General features: G+C 52.8%; 1 protein-coding gene and 1 long non-coding RNA gene across 4 annotated transcripts; one reads left to right on the forward strand and one right to left on the reverse strand.

Annotated features, from left to right (window-relative positions):
* Nucleotides 1-666: 666 nt before the first annotated feature.
* On the reverse strand, nt 667-20,651 carry MAP1A (microtubule associated protein 1A). Its single transcript, XM_042942210.1, has 7 exons — nt 20,543-20,651; nt 19,485-19,586; nt 11,583-11,665; nt 11,177-11,317; nt 2,785-10,942; nt 2,423-2,643; nt 667-2,227 (listed from the first exon to the last, which is right to left on the reverse strand). Exons 5-7 carry the CDS (start codon nt 10,790-10,792, stop codon nt 2,072-2,074), a joined length of 8,385 nt encoding a protein of 2,794 aa, XP_042798144.1. The 5' UTR covers nt 10,793-10,942; nt 11,177-11,317; nt 11,583-11,665; nt 19,485-19,586; nt 20,543-20,651; the 3' UTR covers nt 667-2,071.
* LOC122222119 lies at nt 6,609-16,620 on the forward strand. 3 transcript variants are annotated; one of them, XR_006203606.1, is made up of 4 exons: nt 6,609-6,641; nt 8,041-8,099; nt 14,858-14,911; nt 16,505-16,620. It is a non-coding gene; the product is annotated as an uncharacterized LOC122222119 (long non-coding RNA). The 3 variants fall into 3 exon arrangements; XR_006203608.1 differs by lacking the exons at nt 6,609-6,641; nt 8,041-8,099 and adding an exon at nt 6,809-6,882; XR_006203607.1 differs by lacking the exons at nt 6,609-6,641; nt 8,041-8,099 and adding an exon at nt 14,183-14,291.
* Nucleotides 20,652-21,661: the final 1,010 nt, after the last annotated feature.

Below are 21,661 nucleotides of genomic sequence, written 5' to 3' on the forward strand. Positions count from 1 at the left end.
ATTTGGGGTGAGTGTCAAGGAGCAGTTGATATAAAGGGGTTATGGTCTTTCTTTACCTCCTTGACATTTACACTGAGAAAGCCCAGCACACTGGGAGGGCTGGAATATCCCCTTCCCCATATATTTACATTAACAACCTGGCCTCTCCTGACATACCTATGACTATAAAGGGTTTCACCGCAAGGGAAAAATCCAGCATTAACTTCATGGAAATTCTAAATGCACAGGTGAGTGCTCATTACAACCTCAATAGGCTCTGGATCTCTTAGGGCTTCTCAACTCTTTGACTCTTTGGTGTTCCCTTATCCAGGGTATCTGATGCTATTCAGTCCTCAGCTCTTGACCCCAAGTCAAGAGTATGCAGATCCCCTTCCCAGACACCCTGCCCCTCTCTTCCCTACCCCAAACCAAATGTATCTCCCCACCCTAGGCCCCTATTCCTCATACTCTGGCATTCTCATTTTCAGAAATTATGCTGGCTCCCCATATCTTTTCTACCTTTATCTACCCGATGTTCTCTGGCTTCCCTGGGTCCTGGAGCTGCTTCTAGTTATCAAAGACATCAAAATCAATGACAGTGCCAGGAGAAGCAGAGAGGTAGAAGCCAAGGTCCAGCAACTAAGCAATGTGTAGAGTCAGAAAAAGCCTAAGCCTCACGACAGCATCTGTAATGAACTTGATTTTATTGTTAGAGTTGGAGGCGGCTCCATTACAGCAGCTGGGAACTATAGCAGGGAAGTGTGGGGAGGAGCAGAGCACAGCAGCACAGGGAGGGTGGGAGCTAGGAAGAACACAGGCCGGCTCATATTATTTTCCACACAGTCATTTGGCAGAGAAGCCGAGCCCTGACGAGTGTCTGGATTTCTCAGTCCGGCGATAGTCTGGCAGGGCTGCTCATTGGCTTGCTTGGGGAGAGGTCCTCTCCTGGGGTGGTTTCTTCAGCCTGTTTTCATCTTACTCAGTAGGAGTTCAGCTTTAGCTCAGCTTTGTCTCCCTCTTCCCTTCCTCTCATTTTCCCCAAGTTCTCTGGCATAGCCTCTACCTCCCAGATCCTCTGTCCAAGAGTTTAGGGCTGGAAAGGCAGCCAGTGTTCCCATTTCAGCTGCAGGATGGCATAGTGGAATGTTGGGGGGAGTCACACATTGCTGGGGTGTCAAATGTTGGGATGTCAGGCAGTGGCTTATTTTTAACCCATTACACACCAGGCCACAGCAGATGACCACATGCAGAGAAGCCAAGCAGGGGATGAAAAGGGATGAGGATAATTGGAATGGGTAGGTGAAAACGTCAAAAGGTCAGGGAGCTTGGAGGAATTCTGGGATTGGGGCTGGGCTCTCCTTGCCCCTCTTGTGCTGCCCAATAGGCCTGGTCTGGGCACAGCTCTGGGATGTGAATGGTATGAAGCAGGAGCTGGGAGGATAAGCAACTTTCTTCTCTCACCAGTCTGTTGGTCAAAAGAGCTTCAAGTTTTGTATTGAGACATTCAGATATGGTGGGGGGCAGTGGGACAGTATAGCAGTGGTTTACCCCTAGACCCCTGCTGGAACCCAGACCCCGGTGGGTAAGGGAATGGGAGATGGAGGAAGGGGCGCAGCTCTGGGTACCTTACTGACAGAATCCTGCCCCAGGTCACATAAATTATTACTGGAAATTTTTCCTTGGGTTGCTAAATAGAGATAAAGAGGTCCCTGGGCTTGGGGATATATGATCTCCCTCCATGAGGGAGGAGGTTGCTGAGACCCATCCTTCCTTCCCACCCAATACGAACATTTGGTAGTGTTAGGAGAGGGTGTCACTCCAGAGTTCTCAGGCACAGATGACCTCCTATCCTAATTTCGTGCCCTCCCTCTATCCAATCCCTGTTGCCTTTGGTTTTGAAAATCCCGTTGGGTATGGATGAGGGGGAGGGACAACCTCTCCCATTTAGCCCAGCCCAAATTCCCACAACAAGACATCCCGCCCCATCTCCCCCACCCCAGCTCCCGTGTCCCTCAACCCCAACGGACTCAGCAATAGCCATTCTCTAAGGGAGCTGGGGAAGCAGATTCCTGGGGAAAGGAGTGTGGTTCTTTCAGAACTCAATCTTGCAGGCTGGAAAGGACTCATCTTGCATGACCACGGTGCTACTGCTAGCCAGGACCAGAACATTCAGTTGTTGCTGCTGCTCATGAGTTTGCTGGTACCATTCACGAGTCACCTCCGTGTCATGGGTAGGGATTAGAGTCACCTAGGAGGGAGACAAGACATGCCTGATGTGACATTATGAAGGGAAGGTAAGTGAGGGGGATGGGGCATCACACCTGATGGTCTAGGAAGTAGTCCCACTGCCCATAGAAAGGGTTCAGTTCTTTTATGAATAGAGACTGTGTTCCACTGAGTAAGCTTTGACCAGACCTCCTCCTTGGCATCCCTTGCCACTCACCTGAAGATTCTCCCCCCATTGGGCCTTGCCCTCCAGCAGGGCATCCAGCACAGCCCGGCTCGGCTCGCCATTGACAGGGTCATTCCCACTGACCACATAGTAGGATGCACGCACTCGACGGAAGAAGTCAAGGTCAGCAGTCTTGCCACTGCAATGATTCGGGATATAGGCGAGATCCACGTATACAGGGGAGCCAGAGCTGCCCTTGGAACCCAAGGCCGCTGTAGAGACAAGCCAGGACTCATTGGAGAGGTAAAGTAGACACTTTTAGCAATCTTCCACAGTTTCTCCTACTCCTGGAGTCTTTGACCAGCCACACCCAACCCCAACCCACAATCTCTAACTTTTCATGTTATACTTACATGATCCTGCCTTGAGTCCATTGACTAGGCCTTTGGACATGGGGCTGTGTCCATCCTTTTCCTCTGCTGGAGTGACTTGGCTTGGAGTGCTGCGTGGTCGGGGTGGGACCCGGGATGCTCGATCTGCAGGCCCTTTACCAGGGGTGGGTGAGCGTTTTCCCCGAAGATCCAGACGCCGGGCAGGAGATGCTGGCTTGCCCCTGCCTGGGGCCCTGCGCCCTACTCTCCCCTGTGCTTTCTCCTTCTCACGTAGTTTTTCTACCCTTCCAGATTCTGAGCTGAGCCCCTCAGGGTCAGCCATGCACACATCAGGGCGAGGAGGGGATGGGCGGGGGTCTGGCTGAGGGATAGGGGGTGGGTCATGGCCAGGCCTGGGATGGTGAGTCCCACTGACCCCTCCAGCTTTGTCCACAGGCAGGAAGTCTCCATCTTCATCTGAGTCAAGAGCTGCCTCAGCTGTGATGGATGGACACTCCTCAGTTTCTGGTGGAACATCAGAATCTGATTGTGAGGAGCCTGAGTCACTGGCTGATGTTGGGGGTGTCTCATCAGCCACAGGGCACGGGCCCCCTGTGGCCCCTGGGCCCCCTGCCCGGCGCCGCCCTCCCCTCCCTACTAGCCGAGCATCTTCAGTTGAGAGGTCACCTTCATCTGTGGATTGGGGCAGAGGTGGGTTCAGAAAAGATGGGGAGAGTTCCCCTCGGTGGTGCCGGAGCTCAGCAGCACATCCCTGGGGCCCAGCCTCAACCTCAGGGGAGACACTTCTGGGTTGGCCTCCAGAAGCCCCTCCAGGGCACAGTGGCTGCTCAGGGGAAAGAAGTGTGTCAGGTCGGGAACTCCTCTCGGCTCCCTCAGGCCAGGCCCCACGTTCCCAGGCAGGGCAAGTCTCAGCTGCTTCTTTCTCAGCCTTGGCCAGGGCAGGGCCTGGGGGGTTGGGGCTGGTTTCAGTTGGGCCATTGGTGGCACAATCCCCAGAGGGACTCTGGAATGGGCTTGGCTTCTTGGTGGCAGCTCCTGTGCATTCCAGGCGGCAGGGCAGAGTGCTGTCATCCATGTCTCCAGGTAAGCTTGGAGCTGGAGCTGGGACCAAGTCCAGTGAAGCTGGGGGTGCTGGGCTCAGAGGAGTGAGGTCCCAGAGACTTTGGGCAGCTGGTTCCATTCCTGAGACCAGCTCTCCAGACCCCCGTTCTACAGCCTCCAGGCCAGGAGGGAAGCGCTCAGCCACACTTGAAATCACAGGTGTGGTGGCCTCAGAGGAGGAGCCTTCAGACAGGGCTGGTGAAGCAGGTCTTGGCAGACTGGAGAGGAGAGGAGCCCCAGGAGAGCTGGGTGATGGGAGCTGGGGCAGTGAGGAGTCCAGGCTGGGGGCCTTGGTCACTTCGAGGTACTCATCATGCCGGGCTCTGGTGGGGGGACCCGGAGCCAGAGCCAGAGCTCGGTCCCCAGAGAAGGCAAGGGAGCCACAGGGTGCTGAGCGGGGTTCAGCAGGAGAGGGCAGCTGTGGGGGAGCTGGCTGCAATGAGGAGAAGCCAAAGGCTGAAGCAGGGAAGTCCAGGCTGGGTCGGGCAGGGCCCAGGTGTGAGTCCGAGGGAGGGCTGGTATGTGCCTCACTTTCAGGCCACAATGTAGGGGGCCCTGCAGGGATGGGGTGAGGGGGACTCGGGGACTCGGCCTCTTTCTCTGGCTGTTCCCGTGCTCCCTTCTCCAGCTCTGAGTCACTAGTGCTGTCATCCCAGTGACCCTGGCCTGATTCCTTGGGTGATGGGGTTCTCCTATCTGGGCTACAGCTCAGGATATTACCATTAAGAGAGGGGCTTGGGCCTTTGCTCAGGGGGATAGGAACACGAGGGGGCACTGCAGGTGGGGTGAGGCTGGGCTCCATACTCGGACCCGGCTCAGGCTCTTGCCTAGGGGGTAAAGTGGGTCCCGCCAGGGCTGCATAGCTAAAGGTTGGAGTGTCAGATTGGAGGCTCTTGGGTGAGACAGGAGATGAAAGCTCCTTCTCTGCAGATGGGTTTCGGCCAGCAGCCTCCTCCTTGGCTGAGATGCGTGGGGGCCAGTCCCCAGCTGCCCCAAGCGGAGGCTCTCTAGTGGGGCATGCAGGGCCAAGCCCAGTAAGCATCATCTGCTCATAGATGTCTGCGTACTGGAAACTTCTCTCATCAGGATAGGGTGTGGGCTCTCTCTGCTCAGGTTCTATCTGTTCGGGCTCCTTGGTGGGATGGCTTTCACTGGCCTCTGGAACCTTTGAGCTTTGAGGGCTGCTGCCAGGAGCCCCAGCCCCACCTTCTTCTGTCTCCCCTTCAGCCTTGCGGTAGTCCTTCCCCAAGGGAGAGTATGGCCCACCTTCCAACTCAGCTGCTGCCTCCTGTGCTGCAGCCACCACACTGTCATACTCAGTGGTGCCCCAGGAGAAGGGTGCAGGAGTGTGTGGTTCTGGGGCAGGCGTGGGGGGAGCTGGAGCTGGGGAGAGGGGTGCAGGGGGCAGGGGTCTGTCCTTGGGCACCCATGGTGGGATGTCAGCCAGCCATGAGGGGGTGGTGGGTTCGTTCCTCATGGGTAGCATGGGCTCAGGCTCTGGGATAGGGCTTTCTTGTCCAGGAGCTGGAGGAACCCTCTGTCCAACCACCTCAGGTGGGGAGGCTGGAGGAGAGATGATTTCAAAAGGGGAACGGGTCAGCTTGTCTTCTTCCTCTGGAGGCAGCCCAACTGGTGACTCAGCAAGCCAGCGCTCCACCTCCAGTCCCTTCTGTGGTGAGGGCTCCTGAAAACCCTTGAAGTCTGAGGCCCAGGGGCTCTGAGGCGTGTGCTCCAGTGGGGGCACTTCTTGTTCATCATCTGGCCCCTCATCAAGGAAAGTGCTCTCCCGCTCTTCTGTGTACCGTGGCCGGGCCCCCTGGCCATCCAGCTCATGAGGGAACCAGACCTTACGCTCACAGCTCAGCTCCCTCCAGTATGTGTCCTGTTCCAGGGCCACATCCTCTCTGCCCCTCCAGTACCTGTCCTCCTGCTCAGGAGATGTGTCCTCCCATGTCCGGGCAGGCTCTTTCTGTTCTCCAACTGGCTCATCTCTGGATGGAGATGTTTCTTGCCACTCCTGTACCACATCCTGCTCCTTCCAGTACTTCTCTCCCTGATCCAGGGCCTTGTCCTCATGCACTGGGCTCTCTTCCAGCCCCAGAACTTTGGTCTTCTCCAGCAGAGCTTCTTCTTCCTGTTGCACAGCCTTAACTTTTTCTGGAGATTTTTCCTTTAGGATCTTCTCCTTTGGTTTCATGGTTTTATCCTCCTGCACTGGGCTCTCCTGCTCCTGAGTTTTGTCCTTCTCTTCCAGAGCCTTATCTTTCTGTTCAGTGGCCTTATTGTTTTGTTCCAGGGCTTCATCCTTCTGTCCTAAGGCCCAGTATTTTTGTTCTAAGGCTTCATCCTTCTTTTCCAAGGCCTCCTCCTTCTGTTCTTGGGCCTTGCCTTTTTGTTCTGAGTCTATGTCTTTTTGTTCTAAGGCCTTATCCTTCTGTCCATGGGCCTTGTCCTCCTGCTCAGGGACTTCGTCTGTCTGTCCTAAGGCCTTGCCCTTCAGTTCAGGGACCTTGTCCTCTGGAGCCCTGTCTTTATGCTCAACGTCTCTGACTTTTTGTTCTAAGGTTTCACCTTTTTCTTCTGGGATCTTGTCCTCCTGTTCCAGAACCTTGTCTTTTTGTTCTAAGTCTTTGTCTTTTGATTCCAGGGCCTTGTCCCTCTGTTCGAGGGCTATGTCCCTTTGTTCTAAGTCTCTGCCTTTTTGTTCTAAAGCTTTATCCTGCTGCTCTACAGCCTTAGTCTTCTCTTCCAGAGCCTTATCTTTCTGGCCAATGGCTGTATCCTTTTGCTCTACAATGTCATCCTTCTGCTCCAGAATTTTGTCCTGCTGTAAGACTTCATCTTTTGGTTCAGGTCCCCTGTCCCTCTGCTCTGGGGTTCTGTCTTTCAACTCTGGAACTTTACCTTCCCACTCCATGGCAATGCTCTCCATGGCAGGGCTTGGCAAAGACTCAGGACTCTTGGTGAGGGAGCTGTCAGGTGTCAGAATGTGTTCACCAGGGCTTGTGATCACACCAGGTGAGTGCTTCTCATCTCCCAACAATGTAGAGTGAGAGAAGGAGCTGGTAGGTAACTTTCCATCAGGGCTCTTATCTGTGATGTCTGCCAGTACAGAGTAACCAGTGGTCCCATCTGTGGGAGGTGACAGTGTGGCTGCACAGGGTTCTGGAATAGATGTGCGCACTAGGTGCTGAGAGGTGTCCTCAGCCTGTATTAGAGGCCCCTTTTCTTCCTTTCCAAGACTTAGTTCCCCAAACTGGAGGGTGCCAAGGCTTTCTGGAGAGAGCTGCTTAGAAGAGATATCCAGAGAGGTCTCCTTGCTGGGACTCTCTTCCGAGAGAGAAAGTGACCGGGTGTCTTCTGGAGATACCTCTGGCCAAAGGTCTTTGTGTACGTGCTGCTCTGTCAGGCCACAGGGAGACCTGGGGATGGCTTCTTGGTTGGCTGTGTCTGGTGAGACCACACTGAGTACAGATACGGACTCTGCATCTTCAGGGGAGAGGCTTTGGTCAGGAAACTGGAGCACCCCATCTTTCTGAGTTTCACTAGATTCTTGGAGTGTTCTCAAATCTCTGGAAAGAGCTTCTGTTCCCAGAATTGGGCCTGTGGGCTCTCCTGCCTCCACAGTCTCAAAGACTATTGCTTTGTCCTGTTCTGGCAACAGCTGGATAGTGCAGCCTGTATGTTCTCCAACGATGCTGACAGGTGCTTCCTGGGCATGGGGGCTCCTGGGAGGAGGCACCTTTCCCTCCTCCAATGTGACCTCTTCAGGCCCTGGCTTAACTATCTCCTCTGCAGCATCTTCCTTGCCCATACCTGGTGTACGCCTAGTTCCTCCCCAGGAGCCTGCTTCCTGAAAGTCTTGGGGCTCAGACTTTTCTTCCACTGGGGACTGATGAAAGGGTGTGTGGGTGGCACTGGGTGGGCCAGATGGTGGAGGAGAGGCCATTTTCACTGTGCTGTCATCTGGGCTAAGGCAGCGCTCCTCCACTTCTCCAAGGACTGGTTCCCCTTGATGTAGGGTATGCCCAGGGACACCAAACATCGGGGTTCCAAACTGACTGGGAAGTTTCTCAGATATCTCTACATTTGTGGTCTCCTCCTCTTCCTCTTCCACGGCTCTCTCTCCAGGCAAGCCTCTCCCTACAATCTCTCCTTTCTTCTCTGACTCACCAGTCACAGAGAAATCCTCACAGGGTGGTGATTTGAAGCCCTTGTCTTCTTCCAGTGAAGAGGTAGGTGAGATGGTACCAGCCGACGGCACATAGTCCAAGCCCTGAGTGGCTTCAGTGCGGGATGAGGGGATGCTTGTAACTGTGTCGAGCAGCAGGGAGCTCTTACCTGTCTCTTCTGTCTGGGGAGCTGTGAGTGAAGCCACAGACTGGTCCTCAGCCACGGAAGTGGCAAAGGAAGAAAGCTTGTCGCATTCAGTGATTGAGGTGGCCGAGGATACGTGTTCCTCTTCAGCCAGAGGGGCGGCCACCATGTTGGGGGGGTAGGTGAGTTCAGTCTCTGCTGCTCCATAGCCTTTGCTGGAGGTGACAGGAACAGCACTGTCTGTAGGCTGGCTAGCCTCAAAGGGGCCAGGACCCTCAGGCTCAGGGAGGTCATAGGTACTTGTAGGAAATCTAGGTGGAGCTGGACGTTCCTCCGGCTCATCATGAATCTCCTCATCTGAGATGGTTTGCTCTGTCTCTGAGTAGCCAGGAATTGTCTCATCCTGGATGTAAGAGACATGCTCAGTGGCTCCTGCAGGTGTGGCCAGGCTGCTTAGGAATGATGAGGTTTCCTTCTCAGGAGCTTTGCCCTGGAGTCCTACTTCCCGGCCCCCGAGGGCCTCCCTGATCCTTGGAGTTGCCTTCAAGGCTTCCTGCATATGTTTTTGGTAAAAACCTTCAGCCTTTGTCTCTTCCTCTTCCTCCTCATCTGAAGGGTGCACCTCCTCCATTTCTTCTAACTCAGCCTTCTCTATCACATCCTCCTTTACCTCAGGTTCACTTTCCTCTCTGGCTTCTATTTTATCAGGGAGCCTCTCTGCTTCCTTCTGCTTCTTTTCCTCCCAGGTATCTTTCTCTTCCTCTGTTTCAGCCCCAGAGTCTGGGCCTCTATCCTTGCTACCTTGTTCTTCAGGGATGTCTGGGACAATCTCTTTCTCCTTCATCATGGGCTCTTCTTGTTCCAGCCGTGGAACAGAGGGTGGTATCTCCTGGCCAGTTGTGCTTGGGGGTCCCTCCTCTGCAGTGTCTGGAGGGAGTGGTTTCTCTCCTAGTCCTAGGTCCCTTTGTTCAGCCAGCAACCCTCTCTCCTCACGCTTCATCTCCTCAAAGTCCTGTGTGAGATCCTCTGGTGAAGACACAGCCAGCTCCCTGTGCCCACTGACTGTTGGGGGTGGTACAGCCCCCTTCTGGGCTGGGGGTGTCCGGGGCTCAGAGGACAGCTCCTTCTCCCCACGGGCAGCCCGACTCTTGTCCACTTTGGCCCTGCTAGGGGCCTTGGCTTTGTAGAGGGTCTTACGTACCTCAGGGGTAAAGGGCTTCAGGTCTGGCTTGGAAATTTTCTTGACCTCAGGTTTGGTATCTTTCCTCTTCTCCTCTTTCTTGGCATCCTTCTTCTCCTCCTTCCTTCCTTCATCCTTCTTGAGCTCCTTCCTCTCCTTCTTGATCTCTTTTTTCTCTTTGTCTTTTTTCTCTTCCAGCTTTGAGATCTTTTCTTTTAGGTGCTTCTTCCCTACCTTGTCTTTTATCAGCTTTCGCTTCTCTGCCTTCAGTGCCTCACTCGACTCTGTCCTCACCCTTTCAGGCTTGGTAGGCTTCTCTGGGGGCTTCTCAGATGACTCTTTTACTTTTTTCTCTGTCTTGGCTAACTCCTTGGCTAGTTCTGAGCGGGCCTCCTTGGCTCCCTCTTCAGCCACCTCCTCCCGTTTGGCCAGCTTGCTTACAGCTGTCTTGGCAGTGGCCTTGAGGCTCTCCTTGCTGTCAGCCCGCTGTTTGATTTTGCTGGGTTTGAGGTTGGCAGGCACAGCCCCAGAGGCCAAGTCTTTCTGTGTAGCCACAGGGTACCGCAGGAAGTCCAGGTGCCGAAGCTTTTCCAGGCCCTCCAGGATCTTGTTCTGGGGTGCGTTCCCTGGAAAAAGCACACGTACAATCTTCTCAGTGGGATTGGCTGGTAGCCAGACAACCAGAGCCGTGATAGAAGTCAGGTAGGGCACTGAGATCTCAGCCTCCTTCCCATTAGCCAACACAATGCCTGTCTTAGCTTTACTATTGCCTGCCCACTTTTGCATGAGGAACTGCATCTCTTTGCTGTCCTTGACAGGGTTGAGGACATACATGTCCAGCCGTCCTACACCCATCTTGTGGAAGAGGGTCAGTGGCTCAATGGTGTTGCTGACCACCCGGTACAGAGGTTCGGCCTGGATGCCCAGGCGGTTTAGGTGTTGCAGAGTGAGGCAGGCCTCCTCAATGCTGCGCTTGGCTTTCCGGGAGGCATCAGGCAGCCGCAGCTTATCAGGCACATTGAAGAAGACAACTCCAAGCTCAGGGGAGATGAGGTTCTTCACCCAGTCACTGTAGCTGCTGGAGCCCTGGGACTGCTCCTCCTCCAGTTCTGCCACTTTGCGCTGCAGGAGTCCATTGATGCCTGGCAGGTTATCTGCCCCAATGTGTGTGAGCAGCACTGAGTCAATGCGGTCCAGGTGCCGCACCAGCTTCCAGAAGCAGGACTTGCGATCAGAGCCACCATCCACCAAGATGTTGAAACCATTAACGGCAAAGAGGGCAGAGTCTCCCCGGCCACCAGGGAAGATATAGCAGCAAGGCTTAGAGAGTTTGAGGAAGCCCCCTGAGGTGGGGGGCTCTAGCAGGTCAAAGGGGGATGGCACATCCACAGTCTCAGAGACGTACTCGGAGAATTCAGCCACACCATCCATGGTGGGCAGTGTGGGCTCAGGGTTTAGTCGGAGGTGCAGGGTCTCTTGGGAACTGGATAGTCCCAGGTGGCTCCAGTCTCCCTCCCCTAAGCAGGAAACGGTGAGGAAGGCCTGGATTCCAGGGTCTCTATTGCTGAGCAATTGGGCAATCTGGAGGAATGGGAGATGAAAGGCTGATCAGGTCAGGTAAACAGCTGGGGTTGCCTTAACCCAACTCAGATTCAATCTGCTAGTCTCCACCTCTTTGCGAGGTGATCGCCTCCTATTTTTCCGCAGAAGTTCCCAACCTTCAAGCAACATGAGATTTCCCATCCTTGGATCCCTCCCCACAGCCCCAGTCCTACCCCAGTTTTCATTCCTCCCAGACTCAGACATGGCACTTACCTCTGGGTTGTGAAGGACCTGGGCAAAGTTCTGATAAGAATAGGTGCCACTCTGTAGGATAAGGTCTCCCCCGGGCTCTAAACTTTGCCCACTCAAGATCAGTAGTTTGTGAGCTGATTGACTGCTAAGGAGATGGTGAACCTATAATGGAAGGACAAGAGTGGTCATGGATGTGGGAAACTCAGGGAAGGGCACTGGATGTTCCTGGTTCCCCTTAGTACTGCAAAGACATGCTCCCCACTAGTAGGCCCACAATACCTCCAGTGTAAGGCTGGGGATCATAAAGCAGCCTAGATGGTTCAAAGCCAAGTCTGGGAATTCTTGGCCTTTCAGCAGTAGTACTGGCAGGGGTGGGTTACAGCACTTCCAACAAGCCCTTGTGGCAAGGCACAGGCCCTGGCCTTACCTCAGAGCTGATGCTGTCGGCACTGGGGTTTACCAGGATGACGGTCTCAAGGATCTCACTCTGGTGGCAGAGGGTCCTCTGGCCTGAGGGAGAGATGCAGGATTTTGTATTGAAGAGAGTGGGTATAGTAAAAGGGAAGAGGCATTGTGTGGGAAAGGAGAGAAAAGAATGTACAGTCAGAAAATGGAGCTGAGGGGAAAGAGGAGGCTAGCAATCCTTAGATCCTGCCACTTTGGATACTGCTGAGTAAGGTCTAGGAACTGGCTCCTCCAGCCCTTCCCTGTCAGGGTTTCCTCCTCCCTTCACCCACACTGACTGTCTTCTCTCCTCCCTTCATCTGCCACACCCTCTGCCTGCTCAGTCTGGTACCCCCACCCCCTCCGCTTGAAACTCCTGCCTCAGGCTGCCCTATTGACAAGAAGCTTTTGTCCCTCTAGAGCACTAAGCTCCTGGTGCTGCCTGGGGATGGGGGGCTCAGCTGGAGGGAGGGCTCCTGGGGTTGTGATGCTTACTCAGCTCTCTCCTCACTAGCCTGCCTCTGCCCTGGGCTTTCATGCCAGTAGAGTGCCTGGAAACATGGAGATGGGCACTTTGCAGTGTCTACAGACTCCCCATCCTCCTTTCCATTCCCCATCCAAGGCCAGAATTCCCATTTTCCAAAAGGCTGTTTCTATTTATCTGAACCCTTGGGCTTTTACAATTCAAAGATTAGAAATAGGAGTATAATTTCTTGTTCTGTTCTCTAGTTCTTCAGAGGCCAAGCCTGAGCTCACAAGCATGCACACAATCATGCTGTTCCCACCACCACAGGTTACAGCTCCCTCTCCCACCTCACCTCCATGTCCCCAGGCACAAGAGAGGCCTGGTACACTGCCCCACAACCCATCCCTTGTGAACAGTTTCTTCTCTCATCCTTGCCCCTCTCCTATGGGCCCTCTGCGATGGAGATGGGAGTTAGGGGTCCACAAACAAGACACAAATAAGGAAGGAGAGATTCAGAGTGTTCCCCAGGCCATGGAGAAAGACAAAACAGCCTCAAATGCCCTGTCTATTTCCCTCTTGCAGACTCACATGAAACACCGAGCAATGCAGCAAAGAAAGAAAGTGGCAGGTTACAAAATAATGGAGGATGCTGCCATCCCCTGCTCCTGCCCTTCCTAACTGCTGCACACAGCGGCGTTACCTTGCAGAAAGAGAGTTGAACAGATGGCCCGGGAGTGAGCTGTCTGAAAGATATTGGTGGGAGTGCTCATAATCTGTCCCCTAGACCCTCTTCTGTGATCCAGCTCTTTCCTCTTTCTGGGGCTTAGGCATGAGGAGCCTGGGGCCAGGGCCTTTGTTAAGAGGAAGAACCACAGTGCCAGGATCAGGCAAATCTGGCAGCAGAGGGCTGCACTTGCAGCTGCAGGGGAAATGAACTGTAGATGTGTCCGAAGAACAAACCTCATAGTGGGTGGGTGGAGCCCAAGAAGAGTTCAAGGGTTCTCTTCTATTAATTTGGGAACTGTGGGAAGCTTTGAGGTCAGTTCAGAGGATGAGAACCACCTTAGAGACAGGCTGGGGCAGCTCTTGGGCAGATGAGGGGTATCAAGGTTCAGGGAAGGGCCAGGCTAGCCCTAGACTAGTCGTAAGTAGTTCAGATTTAAAAGGGCAAATCCTACCCTACCCTGGACATATACACACAAGGTCACACATTCGAGCTACAATGGTCTGAAAGAAGAAATCTGTGGTACAGACTAATTTGTTTTCTATTTACCACTCTTCCTCCACCAGTTGACCATTCCTCACAGTCCCTTGTGTATAACTACTAGACTTCTCTGATTCCAGTTAACGTCTTGGTGAAAGACCCTGTTCTTCACCCATGTGCTCTCCAGTTCTGACTGGCAACTACATGGTCTATATCATGCACCCTTTTGAGGCCTAGGAGAAAGCCCTATTTCTCTTTTCTGCTCCCCCAGCAATCCCACTGAAGGGAATTGACTTGTTTTTCCTTTTTCTTTCATACGAGGCAGGGACACTTCCCCTTGGCCAGTGATGCTGTGGGGGTGGCCTGGGCCGCCAACGCTGAGCAGGCAGGAGGGCAGGTGTCTCCGCAGTGAGGCAGAAGGGGAGGGGGGGCCGCTTGGGCAGCTGCAGTTTGCCGCAGTGTGTGAGTGTGTGTGAGTGTGCGCGCTGAGCTCAGGCTCCAGCTCCGCCCCCACCCCCCACCCCAGCATGACAAGTCATTTTCTTGGCTGCCTCTGCATGGGGGGTAAGGAGGGGGGGACACAAGAGAGGGAGAAGAAACTGGCGCCTCTGTTCCAGAGCCCCCATCTTGGGAAGAGAAGCGGCGATGGGGTGGGGGTGGGGTTGAGACTTGGAACCTGTGGGTTTGACAGGACTGGGAATGCGGGGCAGCTGCCGGGGAGGGAGTGCTTGCTCTCAATCTCCCGAGTGGCCTCTCAATCTCCAGAGGGAGCCAGAAGCGGGGGCTTAGAGTCCCAGTCTCAAGCCGTTTACAGGGAATGGGGGGGGGGGGGCCGCTGCAAATAGGTTGGTCTATGAAGAGGCGCGTGCCACGTCTTAGTGACCCTTTCTTCCCTTTTTTTCCACAGTGTCCCCCACCTTGCCTTACTTGGCAAAAACTCGCTATCCCGCTCACCCCCAGCATTGGAGCAGCTGAGCAATCCAGCAGCTGACACCAGAGACCCTCCCATTAGGCGCATTCCCGTAACATCCGCATTTCCTTCAGATTCTTCTGCCTCTGCCCAAAGACATAGCCCCCAAAGTCCTCCAGCACCCCGGGCTACCAGGCAGAACCAGAGACACCACCCTCTGCTACTGCCCCTAGGCTGATGTCTCCCAACCCAGCCCAGCCTGAGAGGTGGACTGTCACAGTCCCGGCCCCACTGGCCTCTGCCTGGTCCTGGGTCCAAGCTGACCCCACAGCCAGTAATGTTCATCTTTTCTCTCTGTCCCCCCAGTCTGCCCACCCTGCTGGGCAAATTCCAAACACACACGATTAGGTATCAACTCCTTTCCCGCTACCCCTACCACAGCATTCCCCCACCCCCATGCAAAGCCCTTTGGTTTGGTTCTTACCCTGGGGTGTGGGCGGGAGCCCCTCATGGAGGCTGCAGCTCCGGCCTCAGCCGGCAGCTTCAGGGAAGAGTCTGCCGCACTTGGGGTGGGAGTGGGGGGGGGGGGGCTTGATGGGGAGGGCGGCGCCTGGGCGGGGAAGAGGGACTGGTCCATGACGAGGCACTGGAGACTTAACTGTTTATTTGCCTTCACAGTGTCAGGGCTCTGATGCTTCTGCTTGGCTCTGGGGGGTGCTGAGGAGTTGTCTAGTAAGTCAAAGAGCCACGGTGGTCTACAATGGCCCATAAGGCCCTTCTCCCCTCAACACTGCTTCATCAAGAAATGCCCTTTTAGCATCAGCCAAAAGACCAAAGTCCTGTGCTATGACACACTGCAGGGATACAGGAGGTGTGGGCTGCCTGGGCCCTCCCCCTTCCCTCAGGAACCATCTGCCGCCTCTCCCCTGAGACCCAGGGAATGACCTTCAATCCCTGGAGGAGCAGGAGACAAAGGAGTTGGGGACCTGAAAGAATGGAATAAAAGTGAGGGGACTGCTTGAGATGAAGGCTGGGGATGGGGTGGTGAGCACTGTGGGCTTTTGAGCCACATCTGCAGGAACCAGGGGAGGGTAGAAGTCTCATTTTAGGTTGCAGTGTAGGTTGAAATTCTGGAGTAGACACATGGTCCCTAGCCCTTCTGGGTGGGGCACAGGGACTCTGGGAGCTGCATGTAGTTCTGTGTCAATGCAACACAGCACAGTAACCACACTAGCACTGATACTTGGAATTCTTGGGTCATTATATCTGAAGAGGCGGGGCGCTTTCTGCTTTTCAGTGAGAGAGTTAAAAATGACCAAGGAGGATCACCAGGGCCCCAGGCCCAAGTGAGATTTTTTTTTTTTTTAACTATAGGCCAATTATTAAGTGCAACATAAAGTACTCTTCGGATCAAAAAAAAAAAAAAAATCTTATGACTTTGTAGGGTATTGGGTCCCTGTGCTCTCCTTTTCTCTGCACTTTTCTATTTCTCTCTCTGATGTTTCTTACACTAACTTAATCCTTCCATTGTTGGCTGTTTCCCTTAGTCTCTACCTCTGTTTCAGCACTCAAAAGACTCAAAGGGACGATCTTGAGAGCCCTAGCATACAGTTCCAACCCAGTGATGCTCATGCTTCCATAGAGTCCTTCCCTGCCCTCTTCTCTTCCACCAACCCTCCCCAGTTCTGGCCAACTCCTAATGCCTTCCACACATTGACATCCACCCACTCAAACCCCAGCACCAGCCCCACCCCTGCCCCAGACTGCCAAAAACTGCTTTTGAAGGTCAGAGAAGCCAAAATAGTCTCTGCTCTCAGCATCCCCCCTCCCCCCTTAACTGTAGCCAGAGGAGAGGAGGAGCTGAGTCACCAGGACTGGAGGGGGGGGCAGGGAGGAACAGAGGAGGAGGAATCTTTGCTCAGATCCGGAGATGCAAAGCAGCAACATGGCAACAGCCCCATTTGGATTGAGGAGACTATCTGCAGAGATACACAACACAAACCAGACTGAGTTCTGAGCATCACAAAAGGAAAACACTTCCCTTCGGCAACTTCATATTTTGTATTTCTTCCCACTTCAAATCTTCTATCTCCTATCTGCTTTCTAGGGCTCTCTGAAGTGTGCTAAGAGGGAAACTTGAGTAGACATTTGGCTAGAGAACAAAATAACATTTCCCAGCCAATGCAGAGCCCCCCTTATTCTCAGCTGCTACCCCTAAGGGCCACACCCTGGGCATTGTTCCAACTCACACTGGAGTTTTCCTTCAACCCTCACCCTCTGAACAGCCACCCACCACAACTGCCCCTCCACCTGCTGTGTTCCTAGGCTCTGCTGCAATGAAATGGTGAGATGCCAAAGAGAGGCCTGAGCTCAGACATAAAACGCGACTAGAAGTCCTGGATTTGAGACCTGACTCTACCAATTTATCAGTCATGCCATTAAACAAGCCACTTAACCTCTCTGAAAGCTTGCTTCCCGAACTATAAAATGAGTATAGTATTAATACCATCATCTAATAATGCAGTGAGGAATGAATGGCATAAAAGATGAAAAAGCGCTTCATTCCTAGAATCCTAACCCTGCAGCGCACAAATGCCACTGAAATTTTGTCTCCTTTTTGTAGACTTATGATCAGAATCAAATTGAGATTAAAACCAGAATCTCAGACCAGACCAACTCTAGAGTACCCCCTAGCTCCCAGGTAAACCCAAAGCTGGAGGTGCCTGTAGGAAGTGAAGTACTTTCATGTTCCCTGCTTTCCCTGTTCAGACAGCAAGGCAGAACCCCGAGTTGTAGGGGCCAATGAACTACTGTATTAATTCACAACGGCTTTCATGTTTGCAGAAGGAACAGAAATACCACTTTTAGAGCACATTAATGGTAGTGGAGACTCACACAGAAGGCCTACAAACTGATCCTTCAGTGTATGTTTCTTAGAGTCTTAGAATATCAATCATCAATTATAAATTAGGAAAGTCTCTCCCTTTCCTATAGGTGCTCAATAATAGAAGTATCAGAGTGTTGTTTAAACTCAGTTTTCCACTGTCCTAATAGTTTCTGGGTCTGTTTCATAATGCTTGGAAGCTCCAGATTTTCTGCAGGATTAGAAAGTTAGGCTCCAAGTCACCACTGGAGACTACCTGGCTCAAAATTCACCTTGGAAAGCTTTACCAGATTTGACCACTAGAAGGAGCTGGGCCACTGACACTCCATGACTGGGTCCTTCCTTTTCTGTGTTTGAGTGAAGAGTGGAGAGTGGATAGGAATGATTGCACTTGCCCTGACACTGTAGGATACGTATTTGTCCCCTTTCTCAGCCTTTTGTCCCAGGGTTGAGGAGAGGTGAGAGGGATGGTTGCCTAGCCTGTGGATTGGGCAGAAAGGATTAAGCCATACCATATCCCCTTGAACCCATCACAGCAGCCTGGTTCCCTTTGCTACTTGGCAAATGGGAGGCTGAAGGGCGGGGCAGTGTCTGCAGCTGCTTTGGGCTGACTGTTGTTTGTGGGGACAGCTGAAAGAAGAGCCAGCAGGGGTGGGGCTGTGGCTGTCTTGAGCCATGTGGGTTTTTCCAGGAAATTCTCCACTGTTCTCCAGGGACATAGGCCACCATGAAAATGTCCAAACCTTAAAAAAAAAAAAATCCAGTAGACTAAAGTGAGCCCTGATCTTAGGAGTATGGTCCTAGGCCCCTGAAGGACGCCATGGCAAAACTGATTATAAAGATCAAGTAGGTGTTTATATATATTAGTGGTTATTTCTGAGAAATGCCTGAGCGTAACTATGCATCTATCTGTAAGCATCTTTCCAAGCATCCCTGAATGTTAATCTGAAGAATGGCTAAGCATTTTGGTTTAAGTTTTCTTCATTCTTACACCATTCCAGAATGCGGCCTACTCTTAAGTTTCTGTGGCCCAAAGGACAAAATTAGAGAATTCAGTGTGAATTGTTAACATCAGCACATACCCACCAAACTTCAATTCAGTCATTAATTTCATCCACTGTCATCCCCTTATCCAGCTTGCACCAGAGATGGTAGGAGTAATAAATGGCAAAACTGTTGATTTTCAATCATCAGTGCTAGTGGAGGAAGCCATGACATGAATAATTCTAAACAGAAGGCAGTCTCAAAACAGTGAGTGGCTAGCTTCACAGGAAGCCAGTCACATCAAAGAGATGCCAGCTTCACATTTTTTAAAATGCTGCACATATTCCTAAGATAATGGAATATCGGTCATATTAACCCTCTCATCTCCTCTCTCTAGGAACGTCTCTAGAAGAGTCAGTGATCAGGGAAATGACTAAAAATGTGGCAGTTAGCAGGAGGAATAGGAAGAGAAGGGTTGGTGATTACCCACTACACTGGATAATTGAGACTTATCTGTATAAGATAAGAATTCAGTCATTTGGTGGATAAGAATTCAGTCATTTGGTGGCAGTGACTGTTGAGTTGGATGGATTTTATTTTCCATAAAGGCACTGGCACATGGATTGGTGTGTCAGCATTTACCGATAGCATGACCAGATGCCCAACACTTTTATAGTGGGATATAGGCCTTTCTGCAGTCTCCCCACAGATACTGCCATGGAATGATAGTGCCTGAAATGTTTTCTCAAATTCCTAACTCATTTCTCCCACTCAGCAGAATGGGAAATTGAATCCTGTGGACTTTGATTTCGGAGCCAAACCTCAGAGTGTGACTATCTCTTGTAGCGGCAATCCAGGAGACCCTGCTTCAACCCTGGATTTGATGGTGCTCATCAGCTTTTAGGACCAGGATTCTGCTCTGTTCTCAAGAGCTGTTGGATGACCCAAAGGAGGAACGAGGAATCCTGAAACCTGGAGGGTGGGGCTGTGTAGACTGAGGGAAAGGTGTTAAGCAAAGATCCGGGAAGGTAACTGGGGCACTCACAGGTCTCTATAAAGGGAAGCAAGGAGGCTAGGATATACAGAAAGAGGAACACACACACACAAAAGAGCGGATTTTTGCATGGGAGATGATTAATTACTCAAGAGAAGTACCTCATTCCCTTAGTGCATGTCAACAGCTGTCCATAAACCACCCTCTTGTCAGGTAGAAATTCTGTTCTCCAGGCTCCCTCCACCATCATACCATGTGTATGCAAAGAGTCCTGGGTATGCGGAGGATAGCCTCCTAGCTTTCCAACTTTCCCCTCAGTAGTCCCTCCCTTCTGCCTGACCCAAACCTCCCACAAAGCCAGCTCTGCCAGGGAGACTGGACCTCTGACATTCTGTAACCAGCCCTCACCCCAAGAACTTGAGACAAATGACACTAGTCCTAACCTTTGACCTCTGAGGAGAAGTGAGCTAGGTGCCGGGTAATGAAGAGTCTCAATTGTTGGTTCAAGTCGAAGGATGATAAGTCAATGTTCCAGGAGAGAATCCCTGTGAGAGAGAGAGAAAAAAAAGAGGGCGCTAGATAAGGTCAATGGGGATGGACTTAGGGGAATACTTCCAAGCTCATGAGGACAGGGAGAGGGTAAGGATTGCCATGATCAGCCTCAGTGACGTCTTTAAGAAAGGTGGCTAGTGCCTATGTCTATTTCCCATCCTGTGTCTTTCTTGAGCTTTGCCTGAGCCAGAGAAAGAAGGGCAGAGGTTAGGCTAAACTTGGTCATTAATGAGTTTGTATGTAGTAATTTTCTTGCAGAATTGCCCAATTGTGATAGAAGTGACACTCAAGGGCCAGTTCCCAGATACTGGGGGCTGCCTTCTTGGTCTTTACAGCTAAATAGTATTCTAGTCTCTCCTTCTATGCCCCCTCTTTGCCTCCACCCCTCCGCGGCTTGCTTCCACCCGCAGGTGGCTCCGCAGCACTGCGCCACAGGCAGGCAACTGGAGAGGGAGGTGAGGGCTGAGGAGATAGTGGCCACGAAGGTCACTCTCTCAGGTTTACCGCTGGCACTGAGAGATTTAAGATTTGTCTGGGACGTTCAGAAAGCACACTGTTCCTGTTCAGGGACCTAAAGAAGAAACTAAGGTAGGAACATGGACTCTCCAGGGGATGGTAAGGACTTTCAAGACATCCGACCCGAGACACTGCGGGTGGGAGGGGTGTGACCAGAGTGGCCCCAGGGACTGTATAGAGCTCCCCTGCCTCAGGGAGATTGCGGAACGCCTTGGGGTGTACGGGAGGGATGGGGAAAGAGAGATGTTAGTAGCTAGAGAGGCTCTATGCACGACATGGAAGATGCAGGTGACATGCACTGATGATTCAGATTAACAAGGGAGGGCAGATCTCAGGAAGTGCAACCTAGGGATGGAGAATGCAGACGTACACACAGATGGCGGAAAAGCACGGGATGGAGGATGCCCCGAGCACAGCCAGGACAGCGGCTCACCTTGTTCAAGGTGGGCCCGCACGGCCCTCAGCTGACTCTCTGTACCAATATCGCCGATCACGATGAGCAAAGAGTGTTTCCGCAGGTCCCAGCGTGCTGCCGCCACTGCGGCTCCGGCCTCGCACGGCGGCTCCGCGGGGTTCTGAGCTAGCGGAGCGCCGGGGCTTCGGAGCCCCAGCCCGGGACTTGTCTCCATGGCAACGCCGCTAGGCCGCCCGGGCCCAGCCTCGGTCTCCATGGAAACTCCGTTGGAGTGCTAGGCCGGCAGCGTCCGCTGCAGGCAGAGTGTGCGCCGTTCTTAAAGGCCGGCGGCAAGAACCGTTCATTGGCTGCTGCCTGTCAGGGGGTGGAGCTCTGGCGCCGCAGGGGCAGGGTTGGGGCAGCGACGCTTCGGCCCTGCGGACTCCCTAGGTCTTGGGGTGGTGGCCGCCCGCGTCAGCCCCCGCTCGTTTTCCACCGGGAGCGCCCACTCCGACTTGGGCAGGGGTGGGGCTCTGAGGGACCGGGTGGAGGGGCGAGTCGATTGCCTTGGCGCCGGAAGAAGCTTCTAGTTAGGATGTTTCCCGGATAAGTACTGTCTGGCAATTCCGCAGCCTGGCCCAAACTGAGGGGAGCCATATTGTCCCTCCCTGTCTCCCAGTTTATAGCGTTGTCTCCATCTGTGCCGCCGTATTATCATTATCTGGTGTGGTTTTTTCCCCCCCTTTTTCTTTTTTCTTTTCTTTTCTTTTCTTTTCTTTTCTTTCTTTCTTTCTTTCTTTCTTTCTTTTTTTTTTTTGTCACTGCCTGCCAGGGTCCTAGATTCCATCCTCGGTTTACTTGCCCTCATTGCCCCAGGCCCTGGGAATGCTCAGGAAGGCTGCGCAGTACTGGAGGGACAGAATGACCTTCCAGCCCAGAGTCCCTGGTGAGTTGTTTTTCCGAAGATAGTGGTTGGCTAGTCTCCATCTCTGCTGAGTGCAGGACTCCAGTGCAATGAGCTCAGACTGCAGCAAGGGGGATTCGAGTAAAACCCAGGAAAGACCTTCCCAACGACAAGTAATGTGACACAGTGAGTTGGGTAACCTTGGGAGACAGTGGCATTATTTCCCCCAGGGAATTCCCAAAACAGAAGGGGCA

The sequence above is a fragment of the Panthera leo genome, chromosome B3, assembly GCF_018350215.1.
Source record: "Panthera leo isolate Ple1 chromosome B3, P.leo_Ple1_pat1.1, whole genome shotgun sequence".
NCBI classification, from domain to species: Eukaryota; Metazoa; Chordata; class Mammalia; order Carnivora; family Felidae; genus Panthera; species Panthera leo.

Excerpts from the sequence above, each read along its gene's own strand:
- MAP1A (XM_042942210.1), bottom strand. The coding sequence starts at position 10,792 with ATGGATGGTGTGGCTGAATTCTCCGAGTACGTCTCTGAGACTGTGGAT. Across the intron at positions 2,644-2,784 it reads TGGACTCAAGGCAGGATCAT|CGGCCTTGGGTTCCAAGGGC; the intron begins GTAAGTATAACA and ends TTGTCTCTACAG. Across the intron at positions 2,228-2,422 it reads AATGGGGGGAGAATCTTCAG|GTGACTCTAATCCCTACCCA; the intron begins GTGAGTGGCAAG and ends TCTCCCTCCTAG.